General features: G+C 40.4%; 1 protein-coding gene across 2 annotated transcripts in view; it reads right to left on the bottom strand.

Annotated features, from left to right (window-relative positions):
* Positions 1-1445: 1445 nt before the first annotated feature.
* Positions 1446-23312, bottom strand: part of smpdl3a (sphingomyelin phosphodiesterase acid like 3A) — a 40928-nt gene continuing 19061 nt past the window's right edge. Inside the window, exons 5-9 of one of the 2 annotated variants that reach the window (XM_052025059.1) lie at positions 22962-23140; positions 17494-17583; positions 15499-15679; positions 12336-12460; positions 1446-7096 (exon numbers count right to left, since the gene is read on the bottom strand). In XM_052025059.1, the coding sequence (XP_051881019.1) occupies positions 6791-7096; positions 12336-12460; positions 15499-15679; positions 17494-17583; positions 22962-23140 (881 nt within the window). In that variant the 3' untranslated portion in view covers positions 1446-6790. The remainder of the gene's footprint in view (positions 7097-12335; positions 12461-15498; positions 15680-17493; positions 17584-22961; positions 23141-23312) is intronic. The other variant, XM_052025060.1, reaches the window with a different exon arrangement.

Here is a 23312-nt window from a genome sequence, read left to right as displayed (position 1 = left end):
GGTCTTGCTAGACGAAGGTACAACAACCAGTGAATAAATTTAGGATGATCAAGAAGCCAAATATCTCTGTAATGGGATGAAGGAAATTACTGAGACAGGGACAACCAAGGAGATATCAATTGATACCAAAATAACCATATTTTAATAATAAACATGGAATGAATAAATCAGTTTGCACAGTGCACTAAGATTACTAACCCAATCCAACATTGCTTTTTCTTTGTAAAGGAAAAGAAATGGATCTGTGAATAAGTATCAGACATCCCTCTCCCTTAACATAAGGGACACCAACCCTTCCACCCACTAAATCTCAGGACTCATAGTTCCTTCCCTTGCTCACCAACCACCCTCACCCCCATGTAGCCCAAACTGTACATGGCTGATAAATATTTTCATTAATTAAAGTGTTGACATTTTTAGGGTGCCATAAAAACATCAGAAACAGAAGCAGAATTTGGCCATTCTGCCTCTTTTGTCTGCTCAACCATCCAATATAATTAAAGCTGTATGTTTCTATCTTACTTTCCTGCACTAACCCCATAACACTGGATTCCCTTAATATTAAAAATCTATAGTATACATCTAAAAGTCTTGAATATATTCAGCAACTTGAGCCTCCTTGGTTAGAGAATTCCAAAGATTCACTACTCAAGGTGAAGAAACTTGAACCTTGATTCTCCCTGCACAGTCACTACCTGACTTGCTGAGTATCTCCAGTTCTTTTGTTCAAGATTTCCAGCATCCACAGATTTATTTTCTTCTTTTATCCTGATCTCTATTCAATTGTACTGAAAGTGTCTTCAGGTTTTATTCATTGTCTCTCTGCTCTGAAAAGTTTGAGATATCTCAGCCAGGACCAACATTGTCTTGTTCAGTAAAGGTTCTTAAGAATTTTGTATATTTCAATGGGATTACCTCTCATTCGAAGGCCCTGCTTACATTTCTATCTCCTCATAAGACAAATTCCCCCATCTCAGGAATCTATTTTCACCACCTTACCATCCACTTTGTGAATTTCAGCACCCTCATCACAATGAATAAAACCCGAAGATACTTTCAATACAATTGAATAGAGATCAGGATAAAAGCAGAAAATAAATCTGTGGATGCTGGAAATCTTGAATAAAAGAACTGGAAATATGGAGCAGGTCAGGTAGTGTCCGTGAAGGGAGAATCAAGGTTCAAGTTTCAGGCAGATGACCTCTATGGCCCCAAATTAAATTTAAGGCTTGTATATTTAATGACCTGTTAGTGGGTTATGACTGGTTACTTTAAATATCAATCCAATGGGTTCAATGAGAATTTCTCAACCAATGGGGAATTACCTCTGTTAAAATAAAACATATAGCCAATGATTTTCATGTACACCCATGAGGCAATGTATTTTAAAGTGTGCAAGTTCATTTTGAATACGAAGCAAATTAAAACTAATTCACCACATATCATTCATGTATTGATTGAGTTTAATCAACAGAAAATAGAATTTCACTTAAAGTGCTAACAAGCAGCATTCTTACCATCAACTGATTTGTGCATAATCACTCATACACTACTGCATTTAATCTTGAATCAAGTACTCACATCTTTGGAGTGGGATTGGAACCCATGTGTTTGACTTAGAAGTCAAAAGTGCAAAAACTGAAACAAGGCTGACATTTAATTTCCTTATTAGTAAAGAAGGCTTTCCTTCGAGATTTTGAAAGGTTTGCTACAAAAAAAAAATCAATAAATACTTGGCTTTATTCAAAGGTGAAGGATCACAAGACAAAGGAGCAGAAGTAGGCCATTAGGCCCATCGAGTCTGCTCCGCCACTTCACCATGAGCTAAACTATTCTCCCATCTAGCCCCAGTTCCTGGCCTTTTCCCCATATCCCTTGATACCCTAATTAATTAGATACCTATCAATCTCCGCCTTAAACACCCCCAATGATTGGGTCTCCACAGCTGTACATGGCAACAAATTCCAAAAATCTACGACCCTCTGGCTAAACAAATTTCTCCTCATCTCTGTTCTAAATGGGTACCCTCTAATTCTAAGACTGTGCCCTCTTGTCCTGGACTCACCCACCAGGGGAAAGAACTTAGCCACATCTACTGTCCAGTCCTTTCAACATTCAAAAAGTCTCTATGAGGTCCCCTCTCATTCTTCTGTACTCCAATGAATACAGTCCAAGAAATGACAAATGCTCCTCCTATGTCAGCCCTTTCATTCCAGGAATCATCTTCGTATATCTTCTCTGAACCCTCTCCAAAATCAGTACATCCTTTCTAAGGGGCCCAAAACAGCACACAGTACTCCAAATGAGGTCTCACCAGTGCCCCATAGAGCCTCATCAACACGTCCTTACTTTTATACGCTATTCCTCTTGAAATGAATGCCAACATAGCATTCGTTTTCTTTACCACTGAGCCAACCTGGAGGTTAACCTTTAGCGTATCCTGCATAAGGACCCCCAAGTCCCTTTGCACTTCCAAATTTTGAATTTTCTCCCCATCTTGATAATAATCTGCCCATTTAGTTCTTCTTCCAAACTGTACAACTGCACATTTCTTAACATTGTATTTCATCTGCCATCTTTTTGCCCATTCTCCTAAACAGTCCAAGTCACTCTGCAACCTTTCTGTTTCTTCAACACTTCCTGCTCCTCCACCAATCTTGGTGTCATCTGCAAACTTAGCCACAAAACTATTGATTCCATAATCTAAATCATCGATATACAGTGCAAAAAGAAGCGGCCCCAACACCGACCCCTATGAAACACCACTAGTAACCGGCAGCCAACCAGAACAGGATCCCTTTATTCCCACCCTTTGCTTTCTGCCTATCAGCCAATGCTCCACCCATTCTAATATTCTACCTGTAATTCCATGGGCACTCATCTTATTAAGCAGCCTCTTGTGCGGCACCTTATTGAAAGCCTTTTGGAAATCCAAATACACAACATCCACTGCTTCTCCCTCGTCCATCCTACTTAAGATTACCTCAAAAAATTCCAATAGGTTGGTCAGGCAGGATCTTCCCTTAAGGAAACCATGCTGACTTAGACCTATCTTGTCATGCACCTCTAGGTATTCCATAACCTCATCCTTGAGGATCGACTCCAATAACTTTCCAACCACTGATGTCAGACTAATAGGCCTGTAATTTCCCTTTTGCTGCTTCCCTCCTTTCTTAAACAGCGGAACTACATTTGCGACCTTCCATTTTTCCAGGACCATGCCAAAGTCTATTGATTCTGAAAAATCATCTCCAATGCCTCCACAATCTCTAAAGCCACCTCCTTCAGAACCCGAGGGTGCACTTCATCCGGTCCGGGAGACTTATCTGTCCTTACTCCATTCAGCTTCCCGAGCAACTTCTCTCTAGTAATCTTGACTGTACACAATTCTATTCCCCAAGACCTCTATCAGGTATATTGCTGATGTCTTCTACAGTGAAGACTAATGCAAAATACTCATTTAGGTGCTCTGCCATCTCTTTGTTACCCATTATAATTTCTCCAGCATCACTTTCAGTTGGTCCTATATCTACCTCTGTCTCTCTTTTACTCTTCATATATTTAAAAAACTCTTTGTATCCTTTTGTATGATATTTGCCAACTTCCTTTCATAATTAATCTTTTCCTTCCTAATGACTTTAAGTTTCTTTCTGTAAGTTTTTAAAAGCTTCCCAGTCTTCTGTTTTCCCACTAATTTTTGCTTCCTTGTATGCCCTCCCTTTTGCTTTTATTTTAGCCTTCTCCTCTCTCGTCAGCCACATTTGTGCCATTTTTCCATTCATAATTTTCTTCTTTCTTGGAATATACCTATCCTGCACTTTCCTCATTTCTTGTAGAAATTTCATCCATTTCTGCTTTGCTGTCCCTCCATTTAGCTTACTTTTCCAATCAATTTGGGCCAGTTCCTCTCTCATGCCACTGTAATTTCCTTTGTTCCACTGAAATATTGACACACCTGATATCAGCTTCTCCTTTTCAAATTTGAAACTGAACCCCATCATATTATGATCACTACTTCCTAATGGTTCCTTTACCTTTAGTCTCCTAATCACCTCACGTCCATTACACAGCACCCAATCCAAAACAGCCGATCCCCTGGTGGGCTCATCAACAAGCTGCTCCAAAAAGCCATCCCATAGGCATTCCAAAAACTCTCTCTCCTGAGATCCAGTACCTTCCTGACTTTCCCAATCCACTTTCATGTTAAAATCCCCCATAATTATCTTGACATTGTCTCTCTGACACATGTTCTCTATTTGCAGCTGTAACTTGTAGTCCACATCCCAGCTGCTGTTTGGGGGCCTGCATATAACTGCTATTAGAGTCCTTTTACCCTTGCCATTTCTTAACTCAGCCCACAAGGATCCTACCTCTTCTGATCCTATGTCCCTTCTTTCTAGTGATTTAATATCATTGCTTACCATCAGGGCCACACCACCCCCTCTACCTACCCGCCTATTTTTCCTATACACTGTGTACCCTTGGACATTCAGCTCCTAATCACATCCATCATTAAGCCATGACTCTGTGATGGCCACAATGTCATATCTTTTAATCTGTAGCTGTACTACAAGGTCATCCACCTTTCTCTAATGCTACATGCATTTAAGTACAGTACATTCAGATGCGTGTCTACTACCAATTTCGCTATATTTCTATTGCACAGAAAATTATCCTGTCTTTTCACCTGACTGTCCTTCTTGCCATCTTTGCTGCACGCTGTCTTTGACTTGTTTCTATTTTCCTCTCCCTCAAACCTAACACCCTGTTTTCCTTCCCCCTGCCAAATTAGATTAAACCCTCCCTAACAGCTATATTGAACATTCCTGCCAGGATATTGGTACCCATTGAGTTCAGGTGTAACTCATCCTTTTTGTATAGGTCATACCTCCCCCAAAATAGATCCCAATGATCCAAGAATTTCAAGCCCTGCCCCCTGCAGCAGTTACTCAGCCACGCATTCATCTGCCTGATTCTGCTACTCTTGCCTTCATTAGCAAGTGGCACGGGCAGTAATCCTGTAATTACTACCCTGGAGGTCATGCTTCTCAACATTCTACCTAACTCTCTGTAATCTTCCTTCAGGACCTCCTCCCTTTTTTATCTATGTCATTGGTACCAACATGTACCAAGACTTCTGGCTGCTTGCCCTCTCCCCTCAGAATACTCTGGACCCGATCTGAGACATCCCGTACCCTGGCACCATGGAAGCAACACACCATCCAGGTATCCTTATCAGGCTCGCAGAATCTCTTGTCTGCTTCCCTCACTATGGAATCCCCTATAACTACTGCATTCCTCCTTGCTCTCTAGACCACGGCACCAGGCACAGTGCCAGAATCCCAGTCACCGTGGTCTTCCTCTCCCAGGTCATCCTCTCCAACAGTATCTAAAACGATATACTGATTTCTGAGGGGGACTGCCAGAGGTGCTCTCTACTATCTCTCTATAGCTCCTGTCAATCACCTCCTCACTTTCCCTGATTAACCGAAGGTCATCAAGCTGCAGCTCCAGATCCCTAACATGGTCCCTAAGGAGCCGCATCTCAATGCGCCTGGCGCAGATGTAGTCCTCGGGGAGGCTGGAAGTCTCCCAGGGTCCCCACATCTGGCACTCCAAGAAGGATAATCATTGAAAATTTATGACAGTGGAGTCTGCCATTTAGTCTATCTTGTCTGTGCCAATCAAAAAAAGAGCTACCCAATCTAATCCCAACTTTCAGTCCTACATTGGTGGTCCTGCAGAGTTACGGTACTTCAAGTCCACAGTCAAATATTCAAATGTGATGTAGGTTTCTACCCGATCGCATATCAGGCAGCAAGTTCTAGATTCCTGCTACTCTCAGTGAAAAAAAATCTTTCCTCAAGTTCTCTCATATCCCTTCTACCAATTACTTTGAAACTGTACCCCATGACATGCTGTGGGAAATAGGTCCTTCCTATTTACTTTATCTCAAGACCCCTCAATTAAATCTTCCCTCAGCAAGGAAGCCAAATTAAATTCCATACAACACCAGTTAGGCCCCAGCTGAAATGCGAATTTTTGCATTTTGACAGATGACAAGTCCTTTACAGACAGGGTGCTGAGGAGATTGACCTCATTTGTTGTCAGGGTTGCAAGATTTTATTTGCATGGAGGGATTAGAGAAACAGAGGGCTCTTAGTAAAAAAAAAAGCAGAAACGGTTAAGGGGTAATTTGATAGTTATGTTCAAAATCATGGAAGGGATTTTACAGAGTAAAATAATGAGGAAGTGTTTTAGCAAATACCAAACAATATGGATTTAAGATAATTTAGAAGATCAGAAGTATCTTAAAGTAAACAGCTAATTGTGACCTGGAAAGTAATCTGGAAGGATGTTGGAAGTAGATTAAAGAATAAATAACAAAAACTAGAGAAAATTCCAATGTTATTGGGAAAGTGAGAATATTTAGATTACACTTTAGACAGCTAGTGCAGTCACAATGGACCAAATAACCTTTTTCCATGCATTACGTCGACCCCAACATCCAGAAAAGAGAATCTACAGTTGAAGCTACAAAAAAAAAAATCACGTTAGGGGCAAAAAAAAAAGGCACTAGATTAAAACGAAAAGAAAGAAAATCAGAATGTTGGAAAGATACAAAGGGCTAAGAATGTACACGATAAAATAAAGAAGTGCAAATTAAATAACTGAAAACAAGTAAAATGTAATAGCTTGCCAGAAAGTAAAAATAACAATTTTCTTTTAAATTTAAGTGGTGCACAAAGAACTCTTATTGCTTTATATAAAAATTTCCCCTGAAAATGCCCTATTTTAGTCCCTTTAGAATGCAGTGTGTGTGTGAAGTGCTATCTAAATACCTTATAGCACATATCTGTTTCACCTTACAAAGGCCAACACATTTCTTGCTTGTATCATAACTGACCAAGTAATGGTTATAAAACATACGAAATTTCTCACTTTGTGACGTTATGAACTGATCAGTTAAATCATACAAACACTGTGGTTGCAAATCTTTAATGCCATAGGCTAATGTCATGATGTATTCCAACTTCCAGTCAGGCTTTTTCTTCTCATTTGCTTCTGTAAGGTTCAGGTAATACTGCCAGAAATCCTGCAAGAAAAAGAATATTTCTTCACTGTGTTTTCTGGCAGACAGGTGAAAGTTTGATCTTAATAGATTTGAAAACTCTGTTTTGACGAGTTTCTCTCTCTCTCTCTCTCTCAAACACAACTCCAGTCCAACTGACTTTTTTGAATGACAGCTTTACATTCACACCTGGTAAAATATGTACTTCTCCCCCATCACCACCACACTCCCTCCCTCCAGCACCAATCAACCCCTGATGACATCCTTTTAAAGAGCTAGGGCTATCCCAGGGGTATGGCTGCAGCAACCAACATGCCAGGTATACTTTATTTATCTTTATTTTTATGGCTTTGTTAATACATCACTATCATTAAAACTTTACTGGCCCTCTGCAAATCTTTCCTCATTTAACAGCAAGCAACTCGGCTGATTTTCTACCCGAATACATACAATGTATGTTGAACTATTCAATTAAAGCATTTCTGAGCCTAGAAGCCCCAGTTTTGAATTGCAACTTCTCACTGTAATTGGCAGCAATTCAAGCTAGCTGGCCAACAGGGCTGCTCTTTACCCCTGCTGTGACTGCAGGTACTTGTGCTCAGCAATTCACCACATTGGTTCTACCTCTTGGCTAAATTTTACAGTACTCAAGGTATCAGTAAATGAGTGATAGCAGCTGCCTTCTTTGCTGTCTTGTTCTCTAACACATCCTGACCATGCTGGATTTCTCAGGTACCTCAAAGGAGAAGAGCACAGGGTAGAGCTATGAGGAGTGGAGGTGTAAAGTGAATGAAGTGTCCCTCCACCATCTCCAGCTTGTAAACTGGAAAAAGACTAAGACAGAGGCAGTAAAGTGCAAGAAGCAGGGCAACGTATAAGCATTGCCACAATGTACAAATGGTCATCTTCAATGGCCTCAACCCAATCACTGCCACTCCTCAGCAAATCAAGCAATCCATTTTACATACAGCAAGACCCAAATATTCAGGCATGGGCTTATAATGTGGCAATAATATTTGTGCCATGATGGTGCCAAGCAATAACCATCTTCAACAAGAGAGTTTCAACTTTCAATGGTATCACAATCACCGTGACCCTGACTCATCCCTCCGCTTCCAACCAATATACTGGGACTCACCATTGATCAGAAACTCTACTAGACCATTCACATAAATATGTTGGTTACAAGAGCAGGTCAGAGGCTTGATACCCTGCAGCAAATGACTCAGCCCAAAAAGTCTTCCCAGCATCTACAAGGCTCAAATCCCCTCCATTTGCTTGGATGAGTGCCAACAACTCTCAAGAAGCTTAACATCATTCATGACAAAGCAGCTCACTTAAGTGGCACCCTGTCAATCACCTGAACATTCATTCCCTCCATGATCTGCACACAATGGCTGCATTATGCACCATCTACAAGATGTACTCCAGTGATTTGCCCAGGCTAGTCCAACAGCAGCTCCCAAGCCTGCAGCCTCTACCAAGGACAAGGGCAGCAGACACACAAGGACACCGCAATCTGCAGTTTCCCTTGCAAATTGTACACCATCCTTGATGGCGCTGGAGCGTGGCAACTCATTGCAAGCTGCTCTCTGCAGATCTACTCATTACTTTTACTGTAATCGTTCTACATCCTGGAACTCCCTGCCCAACACCACTCTGAGAATACTATCATCAGAAGGACTGAAGAACTGCAGCTGTTTTAAATTTTGTTCCCCCCCCCACTACCCCACCCCCACCCCAAAGACAACTGGGGATAGGCAATAAATTTTGATGCCCAAATCCCCAAAAAATAAAACAAGAACTTTGTCATGATTCTTTTAGTTACAGCCCACACTCTCCCATGCATAGGCTAATATTTTGTAGTTTGTATGTTCCTTGATTGTTAGTTACCATTGTCATGCTTTTTACATGTCAACATGTTTTACAAGAAAGGACATGTCAGTGACTGCTACAAGTCTCCGGATGATATGCCTCTCACTGTTGAATTGTTGGAACGCCATGGAGACATGGCGTGGGGGTGGGGGAGGAGAACACATACAATGTTACTCCTATTCTTTAGTGATGGAGATTGCTGGCAGGGACAATTTTGTAGTGTTTGTGGATATTGATGCAGTTATTGAGACAAGGTATTTAAAGATGCATTGACTTGACCTTGATCATGTGCAAGTCCACCAAACTGGGGTTGCACTCCCTGAAGTCTGCCTGGAGAACCATCGGCAGCAGAAGTACAAAAGGGATGTGGGTGTCCAAATACAAGAATCACTAAAATGCAGATAGCATAGAGTTACAGAAAATAATTAGGAAGGCAAATGGAACACTGGCCTTTATTGCAAGGGGCATGGAGTACAAGAAGTGCAGAGGTTTTGATGCAACTCCACAAGGCACTGGTGAGATTGCACCTGGTGTATTGCTTACAGTTCTGATCTCCACATTTAAGGACATACTCACATTGGAGGCCGTGCAGAGAAGGTTCACTAGCTCAATTCCTGGGAAGAAAGGATTGAGGTTTGAAGACGGCTTGAGCAGTTGAGCTTGTATTCACTAGGGTATAGAATCAGGGGTAATCTTATTGAAACATATGATTCTGAGGAAAATTGACAGGGTGCATACTGAAATGTTTCCCCTATTGGGAGTATGCAGAACTAGAGGGCATAGTTTCAGAATTATATCCTGAGCCGTGGCAGGGCCTCAAAGGATATAATGCAGTGATGTGGCTGGGCTAGAGCAAGAACCACCCATGAACTTCCTCTGTAAGTCTTTGATAGCTGTCAAACTCCATCCCTAGCTTTCATAGTTGCCAAAGCTAACATCCAGAACATCAGAAAACTCTTAAAATAAAATTAAGATAAATAAATTGAAAACATAAAAAACATTCAACTAAAAATATTAAGCACACTACAAATATTTTGTCCCCATAAAAGAAACTTATCATTCTACCTTCCAGCCCTACAATTTCCATTAAAATCAGTGGGCACATGGATGTGGTGTTAGGTTTAACCATGAATCTTTCCTCAGCATCTCACATCTGTAGAAATGCTAATGGTAATTAGTTTATTATTGTCACATGTACTGAGACACAGTGAAAAGTTCTTATCTGCATATCATCCAGACAGATCGTTCCATATATTAGTACATCAAGGTAGTGATGCAGAATATAGTGCTACAGTTACAGAGAAAGTGCAGTGCAGGTAGACAAATAAAATGCAAGGACCATGAGGTAGATTGAGAGATCAAGAGTTCATCTTTATCCTACAAGAGGTCTGTTCGAGATTCGGGGTAGAAGCTGTCCTTGAGTCTGGTGGTAGGTGTTCAAGCTTTTGTATCTTCTACCGGATTGGGGTGGAGGTGGAGGAGAAGAGAGAATGACCAGAGTAGGAATGGTGTTTGACTGTTGGCTGCTTTCCAGAAACAGCAGGAAGTGTAGACTGAGTCAATGGAGGAGAGGCTGGTTTTTGTGATAGACTAAATGAAAATAGTTTCCCTCTATCTACCCCATGGAAACCAGTTATGATCTTATGCACCTCTATCAAATCTCTTCTCAACCTTCTTTGGTCTCAGAAACACCACAGTTTCTCCAACCTGACTTTGCAGCTGGAATCCCTGAACACTCTTGCAACCTCTCAAGAACCTTCACATCCTTTCTAAATTATGATGACCAGAAATCATTGCTTGCTCAAGTTGTGGCCAAACCATTTTTTGTTTTAAATAAATGGTTCAAATAACCCGCCTGTTTTAAATTTTCTCTGTCTCTCTTTGTGAAGCCCAAGATCCCATGTGCTCTCTCAGCACATCCTTTGAGATCAGTGTTAAGTTCCTCTCAACACAATTACTGCCTGACCTGTTGAGTTTTTCCAGCTTTTGCAATGTACTGTATCACAGTTACAACACTTTTTTATTTTTTTACCCTAATCTCATTCATCTTTGAATCACTTCTCCTGCAGATAGATCAGCCATGATTAACAAGTCCTTACAACTCTCTCTCAGCTGACATTACCACCATTTGTCTTGTTCAGTGTTTCTTGGTCTCCACCTACCACATTCTTCTTGTTCTATTCACTCCTCTCTCTTCTCTGCAACTTTAAGCATGTTCAATTACTAACTTTTCTCAGCTCAGATGAAAGGTCATCCAAATGAAACATTACCTCCGTTTCTCTCTCCATGGAAACTGCCTGACCTAATAAGCATTTCTAGCATCTTCTGTTTTGATGCCCTTCCAAAACTTACTTCGTCCATTTTCAGCCAAGAATGTGCTTTTGTATTATCATGCAAGAGATACTCTTGCTGGATCAGCTGATATTATGGACCTGTAAAAGCTTTTGTTTTAAGCTGAAATGTGTCATCGTACCATTGTAAGCAGAATCAGTAGAAAGTAAAATTTAGATAGTTGTGATCTTTGTACGTATTTTAGAAAAAGGGAAGTGAGTTACAAAATATTCTTAATTCAGGAAAGCGTCCCCATGGTCTGTCTGCATTATACCCTTCTCCATAATGGAACCGTTTGATTGATTCACAATGGCAAAGGAAGAGAATTATTTCTGAAGTGTAGAGCAAACACATCCAGCTGCCTCTCCTGGCCATCTGAGATTCCATTTCCAATTATGATCAGCGCAATCTGCACAGAATCAGCCAAACCAGCTCAAAAATACAGAATATCAAATGCGAGAATGTTACAGCTGAATTTAGTCACCACAGGGTTTTCTAAAATCTACAGGAAAATGGGCATATCTCCCCCCATTTGAAACAATGAGATTCTGCCAATGACACTGGTCCCTGAAGGCTCTTTAGTTGCATACATTTTCTTAAGAGCAGTGGGATGTCATAAAAAAAAATTCATATCAAGAAAATATTTATTTAACCAAGAAACTGACTTATGTACAGTGATAAAACTGAAGTGATTGAATCTCGGTTTTCACTTAAGTAAATTTCTCGTCACTTTAAATCCAGTTTCTCACATGGTACCCTCATTAAAATATCTATTGTCAAGGATAAATCCATTTTCAACCAGATTAAAATTGTATTAGGTTAACATTCAAACACAAAGTACGTATTTTAATGGGGAAACAAATCTACATTCCATTCAGCTGAAAATTATGCTGTTTCATAGAAGTTTATATTTTTATAAATGATTTTTTAAAATCAGAAGATTGAAACTGAACTCAACCAGTGCAAATTTACCAATACAGACACTATTTCCTGATTGCACTCACTTCAGAATGCCAATTCACTGATTTCCAAGTTCTTGCTGGCAGCAGACACTTACCAGCAAACTGTAATCACTTGTGTCATACTTATACAGGCGCAAGCCTGGGTTGTTGGTTACTTGCTCCAAAAATCCTCTTTGAGGGGTTACGGCAGGTGCCACAAACAAAGAGTTGATTGGATTCCCTAGTTGAGAGATGAGGAAATAAAATTTCACCACTGATTTAGCAATATTATCAGCTACATTTCTAAAATATATTCCTTCCTATCACTAGCATATTTTTATAAATTCATTTTATATAATTCATTTAAAAAAAGATAAAAATAGACATACTATAAAACGTAGAACTTATAACCAAAATATTTACATTAATTACATAAACTAATATTTTTAACTTCATCTCTGTTACCAGAAAATGCATCAGTATCACTGTCAGTTTGGCTCAGATGAAAATATTTTACTTCAGTCAGAAGGTTAAGTTTTAGTCCCACACAGGGACTGATTGTAATAACTTAATATTACATATTGGTGGAGTGTTGAGGGACTTCTGAATTCCTCAAAATGCCATCTTTCTGCCAAGACACAAAACCAAAGCCCCAGCTGACTTTTCCAGTGGACAAAATATGAAAGGAGAGTTTTCCCAATATACCACTACCATACCATAACAATCATCTCCAAAACAGACAAAAACTAATCTTTCATAACTGTTGGCAGGACCTGAATAAATTGGCTGCCATACTGGTTTATAAAAACAATAGTGACAAAACAATATGTTAATTCACTGCAAATATAGTAGTATTTAGGTAGATATTAAGGCATGAAAAATGTTACTGATGTCTACCCTTCTTTCAAGTGACATCTCCTTTGCTGGAGTGCCTCCCAGATCTTCAACAATTAATTTCTTTATGATGTTTACAAACATATACGACAGAAATATTACACAAAGAAAATGCATAAAGTAGACTTCATCCAACCAGAAAATCCCCCTTCACCAATCTCTTTCTACCTAACCCACCATATGTTGTCATTATTTTATCTTTGCCAATACAGTGGTACTTCTCTAAACATTTTACTCAGCTAAAGTGCATACCACAGTGTATGTACTTCCTAACATTCCCAATCTTTTAAAATCAAAACTCAGAACACTTTAATTTCTATCCCAGAATCTCAAAATTAAAACTTATTTTCTTAGCACTTCCTATCACTAGGAACTTCACACATTAATTGTCCTAAAATTACATCCATTGCTAGATCAAGGCCATGCTGAGGTTTGGAGCTAAGCAGTACTTCTTATCTCAGAAGTAAAGGCTGGCAAGTAGGTCGTTGGTGAACTGAGACTGCTCAATTACATCATTAATTCTGTAAATTAATAGTGATTAGAAATAACAGAATAAGGTACATTTATCTGATCCTGCAACTTGGTGAATACACAGATAGAGCCCAATGTTTCCACAGTCATTTTTACTACCGTTTTATAACTTTTAAGTTATTAAATAGATTTGGGAAAAGGCCTCGTATCTACCAATATCTGCAGCAACATATGGAGTTTACTTTCTGCACACCACCCCAATATAATTGAAATTGTACAATCCTGAGTCAATACAGCATAGATTCATTGATTTGCAAGGGGAAATTAGTCTATGAACAGAGATCTGGCCTTTTAAGATTGGCCTTTTCTCGCTGGGGTCCAGAATAGTAAAGAGTGAACTCACTGAGATGTACAGAGAGGGTTGATGGTATTAACTAACAGTATTGCTGAGAGACTGCTTCCTCTAGTTGCAGACTCTCTGGAACTAGGGGATACATTTTCAGAATTAGGGTAAATCACTTAGGACTGCAGCGAGGAGAAGCTTCTATTTTCAGAGATGGTCATCTTCAGAATCTACCTTCTGTCTCTAAAATCTGTATTAGCTCAGTCAGCTGGTAGTATGTGCAAGGCTGAGATAGTTAGAATTTTGGACACTAATGAAATCAGAAGGTGATTTTGGGATTGGGTGACAAAGTGGATGAACATGGGATCAAACTCAATTTTATTTAATGACAGAGCAGACTTGAGGATCATATTAACTACCACAGCTTCTACTTTTTCTGCCTTATGTTCTAATTGTTGAAAATCCCATCTAGTGTTTGTACGAATTCTGAGTTGTTGGTGATTATCAAACTTACCTTCGAAGTGCAAAGTGTGAAAACTGTGTCCTGAAAATACTAGCTCAGATTTTAAAATAAATTAAGTTATTCTTGGGTAACTTTGTGTTTATTTGAGCCAAATTAAGACAAAATATAATTCCTGCTAACTCACTGAAGATACAATATTGGTCAATAAACCAATGTGCATTAGAATATAAGAATAATAATGGAGGAGTAACAAAAAAAAATGATGAAAATAGGAGAGTATTCCAGCACATAATGTGAAAGGGAATCAGAAGGCATTTAAGTAACAAACAGGTAGTATGAGAAGAGGCTGACTAGGGACCAAAAAAAGGAGATCTACAAATGAAGGAATGGCAAAGATATTGAATGAGTACATTGCATTTGTCTTTACCAAGCACGATATTGCACCAAAATCATAGCAAGGAGGAGGTATTTGATATAATGGATAGACTAAATGTTGACTAATGAGTGGTACCCAAAAGGTTGGCTGCATTTAGATTAGTAAATGGCTAGAAGGAAAACAAAGTCAAAATTGAAAAACTACCAGCTGTTCCTCCATGGGAAGCATAGTGGCTGAGCAGAGTGTGGAGAAATCAGAGATTGCACAGATGTCCCAAAGCATAACAGCATATGCACGAATGTGTCCTGGCAGTAGCAGCACGGAAACACAATTGGGTTAAGGTCTGGAGTTGCAGTGAACAATTGTTTCTCAGACTGGAGGAAGTCATGCAATGGTATGTTTACACATACACAAAATGTGTGTATATGTATATATTTTTTTCTAAATGACTTGGACACACCATTTTGAAATACTCAGACGGCAAAACCTGGAAGTGTAGCAAACATTGGAGGAGAACAATGATAACCTCAAGGATAGGGGCAAGTTGGTGTAATGAGTTGACATGAAGCAGAATGCAGATAAGCCTGATTTGCTATATTTGGGTTGGAAGAATGAAGGAAGGCAATTTAATATAATGGATATAATTTTAAAGGGATGCAGGAACAGAGCAACTGGAGTATGTGTGCTCAAAAGATTGAGAAAATAGTTTAAAAAAAATAAGGAAAATATTACCTTGATCATCCAAAAGGACCATTATGCTATCCTTGTGAGTGTGGCCAAAAAATTGTCCAACAATGATATCGCTGTACTTGCGAAGAATTTGCACAAGTCTTTCATTATCCTTCTCCCTCACTGCAGTGGTACTCAGAGAATCTGGCAAATAGCCTGGAGGAACATGTGCTATGAGATAAACCTAGAAGAAAGTAAGTTAATTAATTTATGGGAATAGACTAATTGGCTAGAACTCAAATCCTTTTTGGCATAATGTATGTATTTCTTCATTTTCATTCAAACATCCTATTTACCTTCAAATATGTAAGAGGCAGTTCCAGTACAACCATTAAAACTATGGTCTTTAGAGAAGATGCTCTCTAATTATTCTTCACACATCCTCACCACTATTATTAAAATATCTGAGAAAATCCAAATTTCTGTTTGTACCTACATTGTTTTTCTGTAAAACTATTATCAGTATGACACTACAACATAAATTGAGTCTAATGCAAAACATAAGCTAATAAAAAATCAAATAATTTACGAGTCTCTGGATTTTATGCAGGGCTTCATCCAAAGTTCAGCCCTAACTTTATGGTAGTCAGAGGGTTAAAACAGTTATCACAATAGAAGAATGGGTAGTGTATATAACATAGAACAGAACAATTACAGCATAATTCAGGTCCTTCGGCCCACAAAGCTGTGCCGAACATGCCCCTACCCTAGAAATTACTAGGCTTACCCATAGCCCTCTATTTTACCCAGCTCCATATACCGATCTAATAGTCTCTTGAAAGACCCTATCGTATCAGCCTCCACCACCATTTCCAGCAGCCCATTCCACGCACTCACCATTCTCTGAGTAAAAAACTTACCCCTGACTATATCTACTCCCCAGCACCTTAAACCTATGTCCTCTTGTGGCCACCAATTCAGCCCTGGGGAAAAGCCTCTGACTATCTACCCTATCAATACCTCTCATCATCTTATACATCTCAATCAGGTCCCCCCTCATCCTCCGTCTCTCCAAGGAGAAAAGGCCGAGTTCCCTCAACCTGCTTTCATAAGGCATGCTCCGCATCCCAGGCAGCATCCTTGTAAATCTCCTCTGCACCCTCTCTATGGCTTCCACATCTTTACTGTAGTGAGGCGACCAGAATTGAGCACAGTACTCCAAGTGGGGTCTGACCAGGAACCTATATAGCTGCAACAATACCTCACGGTTCCTAAATTCAATTCCCCGATTGATGAAGGACAATACACCATATGCCTTCTTAACCACAGAGTCAACCTGCGCTGCCACCTTGAGCATCCTATGGACTCGGACCCCAAGATCCCTCTGATCCTCCACACTGCCAAGAGTCCTACCATTAAGACTATATTCCGCCAACATATTTGACCTACCAAAATGAACCACTTCACAATTATCTGGGTTGAACTGCATCCGCCACTTCTCAGCCCAACTCTGCATCCTATCTATATCCCTCTGTAACCTTACAGCCCTCCAAACTATCCACAACACCCCCAACCTTCGTGTCATCTGCAAACTTAATAACCCACCCTTCCACTTCCTCATCCAGGTCATTTATAAAAATCACAAATAGTAAGGGTCCCAGTACAGATCCCTGAGGTACACCACTAGTCACCAACCTCCACTCAGAATACGACCCCTCAACAACCACTCTTTGCCTTCTGTGGGCCAGCCAGTTCTGGATCCACACTGCAATGTCCCCTCGGATCCCATGTCTCCTCACCTTCTCCATAAGCCTCACATGGGGTACCTTATCAAACGCCTTGCTGAAATCCATATACACTACATCTACTGCTCTCCCTTCATCGATGTGCTTAGTCACTTCCTCAAAAAATTCAAATCAGGCTTCTAAAGGCAGGACTTGCCCTTAACAAAGCCCCATGCTGGCTATTCCTAATCATATTATACCTTTCCAAATGTTCATAAATCCTGCCTCTCAGGATCTTCTCCATCAGCTTACCAACCACTGAGGTAAGACTCACCAGTCTATAATTTCCTGGGCTATCCCTACTCCCCTTCTTGAATAGGGGAACAACATCCGCAACCCTCCAATCTTCCGGAACCTCTCCTGTCTGCATGGACAACACAAAGATCATTGTCAGAGGTTCCACAATCTCCTCCCTTGCCTCCCACAGCAACCTGGGGTACATCTCATCCGGTCCCGGCAACTTATCTAACTTGATGCTTTCCAAAAGTTTCAGCACCACCTCTTTTCTAATATGGTCACTGCAAGTCCCCACTACAATCACCCAGATCTTTTTCCGTGGTGAATACTGACATAAAGTATTCATTAAGTACCTCCACAATTTCTTCCGGATCCATACACACTTCCCCACTGCTGCACTTGATAGGCCCTATCCTTTTGCATCTCATCCTCTTACTCTTCACATACTTGTAGAACGCCTTGGGGTTTTCCTTGATCCTGCCCGCCTAGTCCTTCTCATGTCCCCTTCTGGCTCTCCTAATCTCTTTCTTCAGTTCCTTCCTTTCAGCCTTGTACTCGTCCAGATCTCTAACATTACCTAGCTCTCAGTACCTTTTGTATGCTTTTCTTTTCCTTTTGACTAGATTTATTATAGCCTTCATACACCATGGTTCCGTATCCTATCATGACTCCCGTCTCATTGGAACATGTCTGTTCAGAGCTCCACACAAATATCCCCTGAATATTTGCCACATATCTTCTGTACTTTTCCCAGAGAACATCTGTTCCCAATTTAATCTTCCAATTTCCTGCCTGAGAGCCTCATAATTCCCTTTACTCCAAGTAAACACCTTTCTAGCCTGTCTGTTCCTATCCCTCTCTAGTGCTAACGTAAAGAAGATAGAATTATGATCACTATCACCAAAATGTTCACCCACTGAGAGATCTGACACCTGACCAGGTTCATTTCCCAATATCAAATCAAGCACAGCCTCTCCTCTTGTAGGTCTATCTACATACTGTGTCAAGAACCCTTCCTGAACACACCTAACAAACTCCACCCCATCTAAACCCCTCACTGTCTGGAGATGCCAATCGATGTTTGGGAAATTAAAATCCCCCATCACCGCAACCCTGTTATTCTCACACCTTTCCAGGATCTGCTTCCCTTTCTGGTCCTCAATAACCCTGTCACTATTGGGCGGCCTATAAAAAACACCCAGCACCGTTATCAACCCCTTCCTATTCCTAACCTCCACCCACAGAGACTCCGTAGACAATCCCTCCACAATGTCCACTTTTTCTGTAGCCGCGACATTATCTCTGATCAACAGTGCCACTCCCCCACCTCTCTTGCCTCCCTCCCTGAAACATCTAAAACCCAGCACTTGAATCAACCATTCCAGCCCCGGAGCCATCCAAGTCTCCGTAATGGCCACCACATCATAGCTCCAAGTATCAATCCAAGCTCTAGGCTCATCCGCCTTGTTCACAACACTCCTTGTGTTAAAATAGACACATCTCAAGCCTGTCTGAACACGTCCCTTCTCTATCACCTGCCCACGGCACCCACTCCTAGCCTCCTCCACTCGAGTGCCAAACACCTCCTCCCCAGTCTCCCCAATACAAATCCCACCCTCCAACAATTCTAGCTTAAACTCTCCCCAGTAGCCTTAGCAAACCTCCCAGCCAGTATGTTGGTCCCCCTGGCATTCAAGTGCAACCCGTCCTCTTTGAACAGGTCATACCTGCCCCAAAACAGGCCCCAATGATCCAGAAAACTGAATCACTGCTCCTTACTCCAATCCCTCAGCCACACATTTAACCTCCTCCTCATGCTGTTCCTATACCCACTGTCGCTTAGCATAGGCAGTAATCCAGAAATTACTACCTTTGAGGTGATAACCTTAATATTCTTAATATTCATTTGGAGCTTGGCACATACAGTGATTAATGGTCTTAGATGTTTTCTGAGAACATTTAGGAAAATATAAGAAAGGAGATTGAAAACAACTTAATTCAAAGATTGAACTTCCAAGATTGATTGATCTCAGGATGAACCAAACTGGCAAGAGTAAAGGGATAATGCTCTAAAGTAACATACCCTCAACTTCACGAAGCAGAAGCTAAAAATTGATAAATTAGCTCACATTCTTACGATTATAGGCCTAATAAACTGGAAGCAACAAGAAAGTGATCTGGTTGTAGTGAGATAAGAAATGACGGGGACACAGTATGCTGGAATGTGGAGCAACAAACAATCAGCTGGAAGAAACACAAGCAGCACCTGTGGAGGGGGGAGGAATTGTCAATGTTTCAAGTCGAAACCCTGCATCAGGACTGAAAGTGCTACCTATCAACCCAGGCCTGGATATTGCACAGGGTTTGCTGCATCTAGTTGTGGACTGCTTCATTATCTGAAGAGTCGTAAATGGTGCTCAAAACTGTGCAATCATCAGCGAACACCTCTACTTCTGACCTTATGATTGAAGGAAGGCCATTAATGGAGCAGCTGTAGACAGCTGAGCCTATGACCGTAATCTGAGGAATTCCTACAAAGATGACCCGTGGCTGAGGTGATTGACCTCCAACCACCACCCTTTGTGTTAGGTATGATTCCAACCAGAGGGGTTGATTCTAGTTTAGCCAGGGCTCCTTGATGCCATACTTGATCCAGTGCTGACTTGCTGTCAATGCAGTTATTCTCACTTCACCTCTGGGGTTCAGCTCTTTAGTGCAAGTTTGGACTAATGGTGTAATAAGGAGAGGAGCTGAGTGACTTTGGTTGAACCCAAACTGAGCTTCTGTGAGTAGGATGTTGCTAAGCAAGTGCGGCTTGATAGCTCTATCGATTATCCCTTCCATCAGTTTGCTGATGATCGAGAGTAGACTAACAGGGCAGTAATCGACTGGGTTGGATTTGTCCTGCTTGTTGTGGACAGGACATACCTGGGCAATTTTCCACTTGTCAGGTAGTTATATCTGTACTGGAACAACTTGGCCAAGGGGACGGCATGTTCTGGAGCACGTCTTATGTACTACTACTGGAATGTTGCCAAAGTCCATTGCATTACATAATTACATCCCTCCAGCCTGAAAAGGACCCATTTATTCCAACTGTTTTCTATGTGACAGCCAGCTTTCAATCCAACACACTTCCTCCAATACCTCGGGGTCTTAACTTATGCACCCCTTTTAGAAATCTAAATACACTACAATTACAGGTTCCCCTCTATCAACTCTCCCTGTCATACTTCAAAAGAACTTGAGCAAATTTGTCAATCATGATTTACTTTTTATAAAACCACATTGACTAGGTTTGATTATATCCATCATTCGATACAGATGCTAGAGTTATAGTCTTTAAATGTAATGCAGAAGCTCTTTATGGGGGAATATAGTGAAATAGAACATGAATCCATTTGTGGTATCAAATAATCAAAGTCATCATTGGGCTATTTTGGATCAGATCTGCTCCTCAGCAAGGATTATGGTATTTTTACTTTAGCCTGACTTAACATCATGTACAATTTTGGTTACCCTGTTATAGGAAAGACGTCATTAAGCTGGAAACGTTGCCAGGACTTGAGGGCCTGAGTTATAGTGAGAGGTCAGGCAGGGTAGGAACTTATTCCTCGGAGCAATAGGAAACAGGGGGGTGACAAAGAAGCGTACAAAATCATAAGGGGCATAAGTAGGGTGAATGCATATAGCTCCCCACCCCCCCCCCCCCCACCCGCCCAAGGAGAGGGAATCAAAAACTAGAGGCCATAGGTTTAAGGTGAGAGGGCAGAGATTTAATAGGTACCTGAGAGGAACCTTCTTTACATAGAGGGTGGTACATATATGGAATGAGCTGCTAGAGGAAGTGATTGAGGTAGGTACAATAAAGATATTTAAAAGACTTTTGGACAGGCACATAAGTTGAGCCAAAGGGCCAGTTTCTGTGCTGTATTACTCTATGACTCTATGAAATTATAACTTCTAAATTGCTCTCTGCTTAGGCCAGTAAAGCATCACAGTTTTGTTTCTTAAAACACATGGCCAATTTTCAACTGCCATTAGAAAATGATATTACACCATTTATTTTAATGTAACAATATAAAAGGGGAGACAATGCAAAAAAAAACAAAACTAAAGAAATTGCAGGCATTTACAAAACAAGATATAGGAATGCAGTATTTTGGGAAGTTTATTGCTCTTTATGCCGTGAAACATCTTGTGTTGTGACTCATTCTCAAGTTAAAAGAAAAAAAAGGAAGTTCATACATGAAGGCCACCAACTTGTAGACAAAATAGGGGAGATCATGTGCATTCTGCAGCTGAAAAAGCTGGAAGAAAATACCCACTTTCCCACCAACTGATTGTACATAGATACATGTAAATGAAAAAAAAACATGCTTAATGTGTAACTTTTAAATAATAAAATTGCAAAAAAGATACACTGCCTTAGTGTCTTCTGACACTAAGTACTGTAAAAGGGTTACCAATTACACGTCATAGGTGATTTTGTATTCACAGCAACCAGACACAATGACAACACCTCAACACAACAAACGTCAATAACAGATAATGCTCAAATTCACAAATATGCTTTAACCCATTTGATTCTGAGAAGCAATGGTGCCACTAACTCTGGTGCCAGCTGAAATGTTAGGTCCCATAAATTCCAGTAACTTAATTTTCTAGAAACTATTAAAGTCTTTGAAAGGTCTAAATCAAAGAGAGTGTGGCTTATACAACAGAGTGTACGATCAGTCTTTCCACACTGTAGGTTGCAAAATTAACTGGGCTACGTCCAGCCTGCCACATTGCCTGAGATGAAAACCTCATGTCAGGCTGTCCTTATCCTTGGGGTGGGGGATGGGGGGGGTGGAGTGCAGGAGGAAAAAGAAGAGAATAGGGAGAAAGGTGAAAAGAGAAAGTAAAACAAGAGAAAAAAAGGAAGAAAAAAATGAGAAAAAAATGATAGGGAAAGAGACAGAAGGGAAAGGGATGCAGATGGAAAAATGCATCTCTCTTTCCCCCTCCCTCTCCTCCACCATTCACTCTTTCAAACCTGGACTGAACTCAGCTATCTCATTGCTCTCTCCTTCCATTTGCTTCTGTGTGCAACTCTCCAGGGTGTATTTTACTCCCAGTATCTTGATAGTGAAGATCCACAGACTCCAGGTTGAGGTGTAAATTTCAAGCTTAACTTTGAAAGCTTCACAAAGCTTGTAACCTGAACATCAGGTATTCCCATGCTTTGTGTCACTTGCAAAGTGAACATCACATGTTCACATGGACAGATAAGTTTATGAAAAGGTGCTAGGCAGTTTTCAATGTATTTTCTTAATGTCGAAGTCCCATAAAGGTGGAGCAATTGAGACACTAGATTGCACTGTACATAGTGAACTAACTTACAAAAAAAAATGTAACCTCCTAAATTACATAAAATGAAATCAAGTTAATTTTAGATTATAAAGAATTTGTTATGCTTTGCTTCAACAATTATCCTTTCTGAAGATTAAGACATTGATTTACCTTCTCTTTGTTTTGTTGAGCTTTCTTCAGTGTTTTTTCCAGCCACACATATTGCCCTGCAGGATCTGGCAGTCTCTCAGTCACTGTATTGGGACTGTAGTACAAATTTGTATTCAGGCTGATTATCCGGAGGGTCTGCTGAGTAACGTTACAACTAAATATCTGGGTGTAGAAACCACCTATAGGAAGAGGAAAGAAAACTCAGAAATGAACAGATTTTATAACTAAAGATTAAGTAACTAGTTTCCAAAAAACAATTTGATTGACAGATGCAGTATTTTTTTAAATGGCAAAGAAATAAAACGAAACTATTCTTTAACACAAGTCAGTAAAAGTTCGGGTAGGATGAAC

This window comes from Pristis pectinata, chromosome 10 (genome assembly GCF_009764475.1).
Source record: "Pristis pectinata isolate sPriPec2 chromosome 10, sPriPec2.1.pri, whole genome shotgun sequence".
NCBI classification, from domain to species: Eukaryota; Metazoa; Chordata; class Chondrichthyes; order Rhinopristiformes; family Pristidae; genus Pristis; species Pristis pectinata.
The sequence above is the reverse complement of the archived record's forward strand: the minus strand, read 5'-3'. Positions and strand labels throughout refer to the sequence as shown.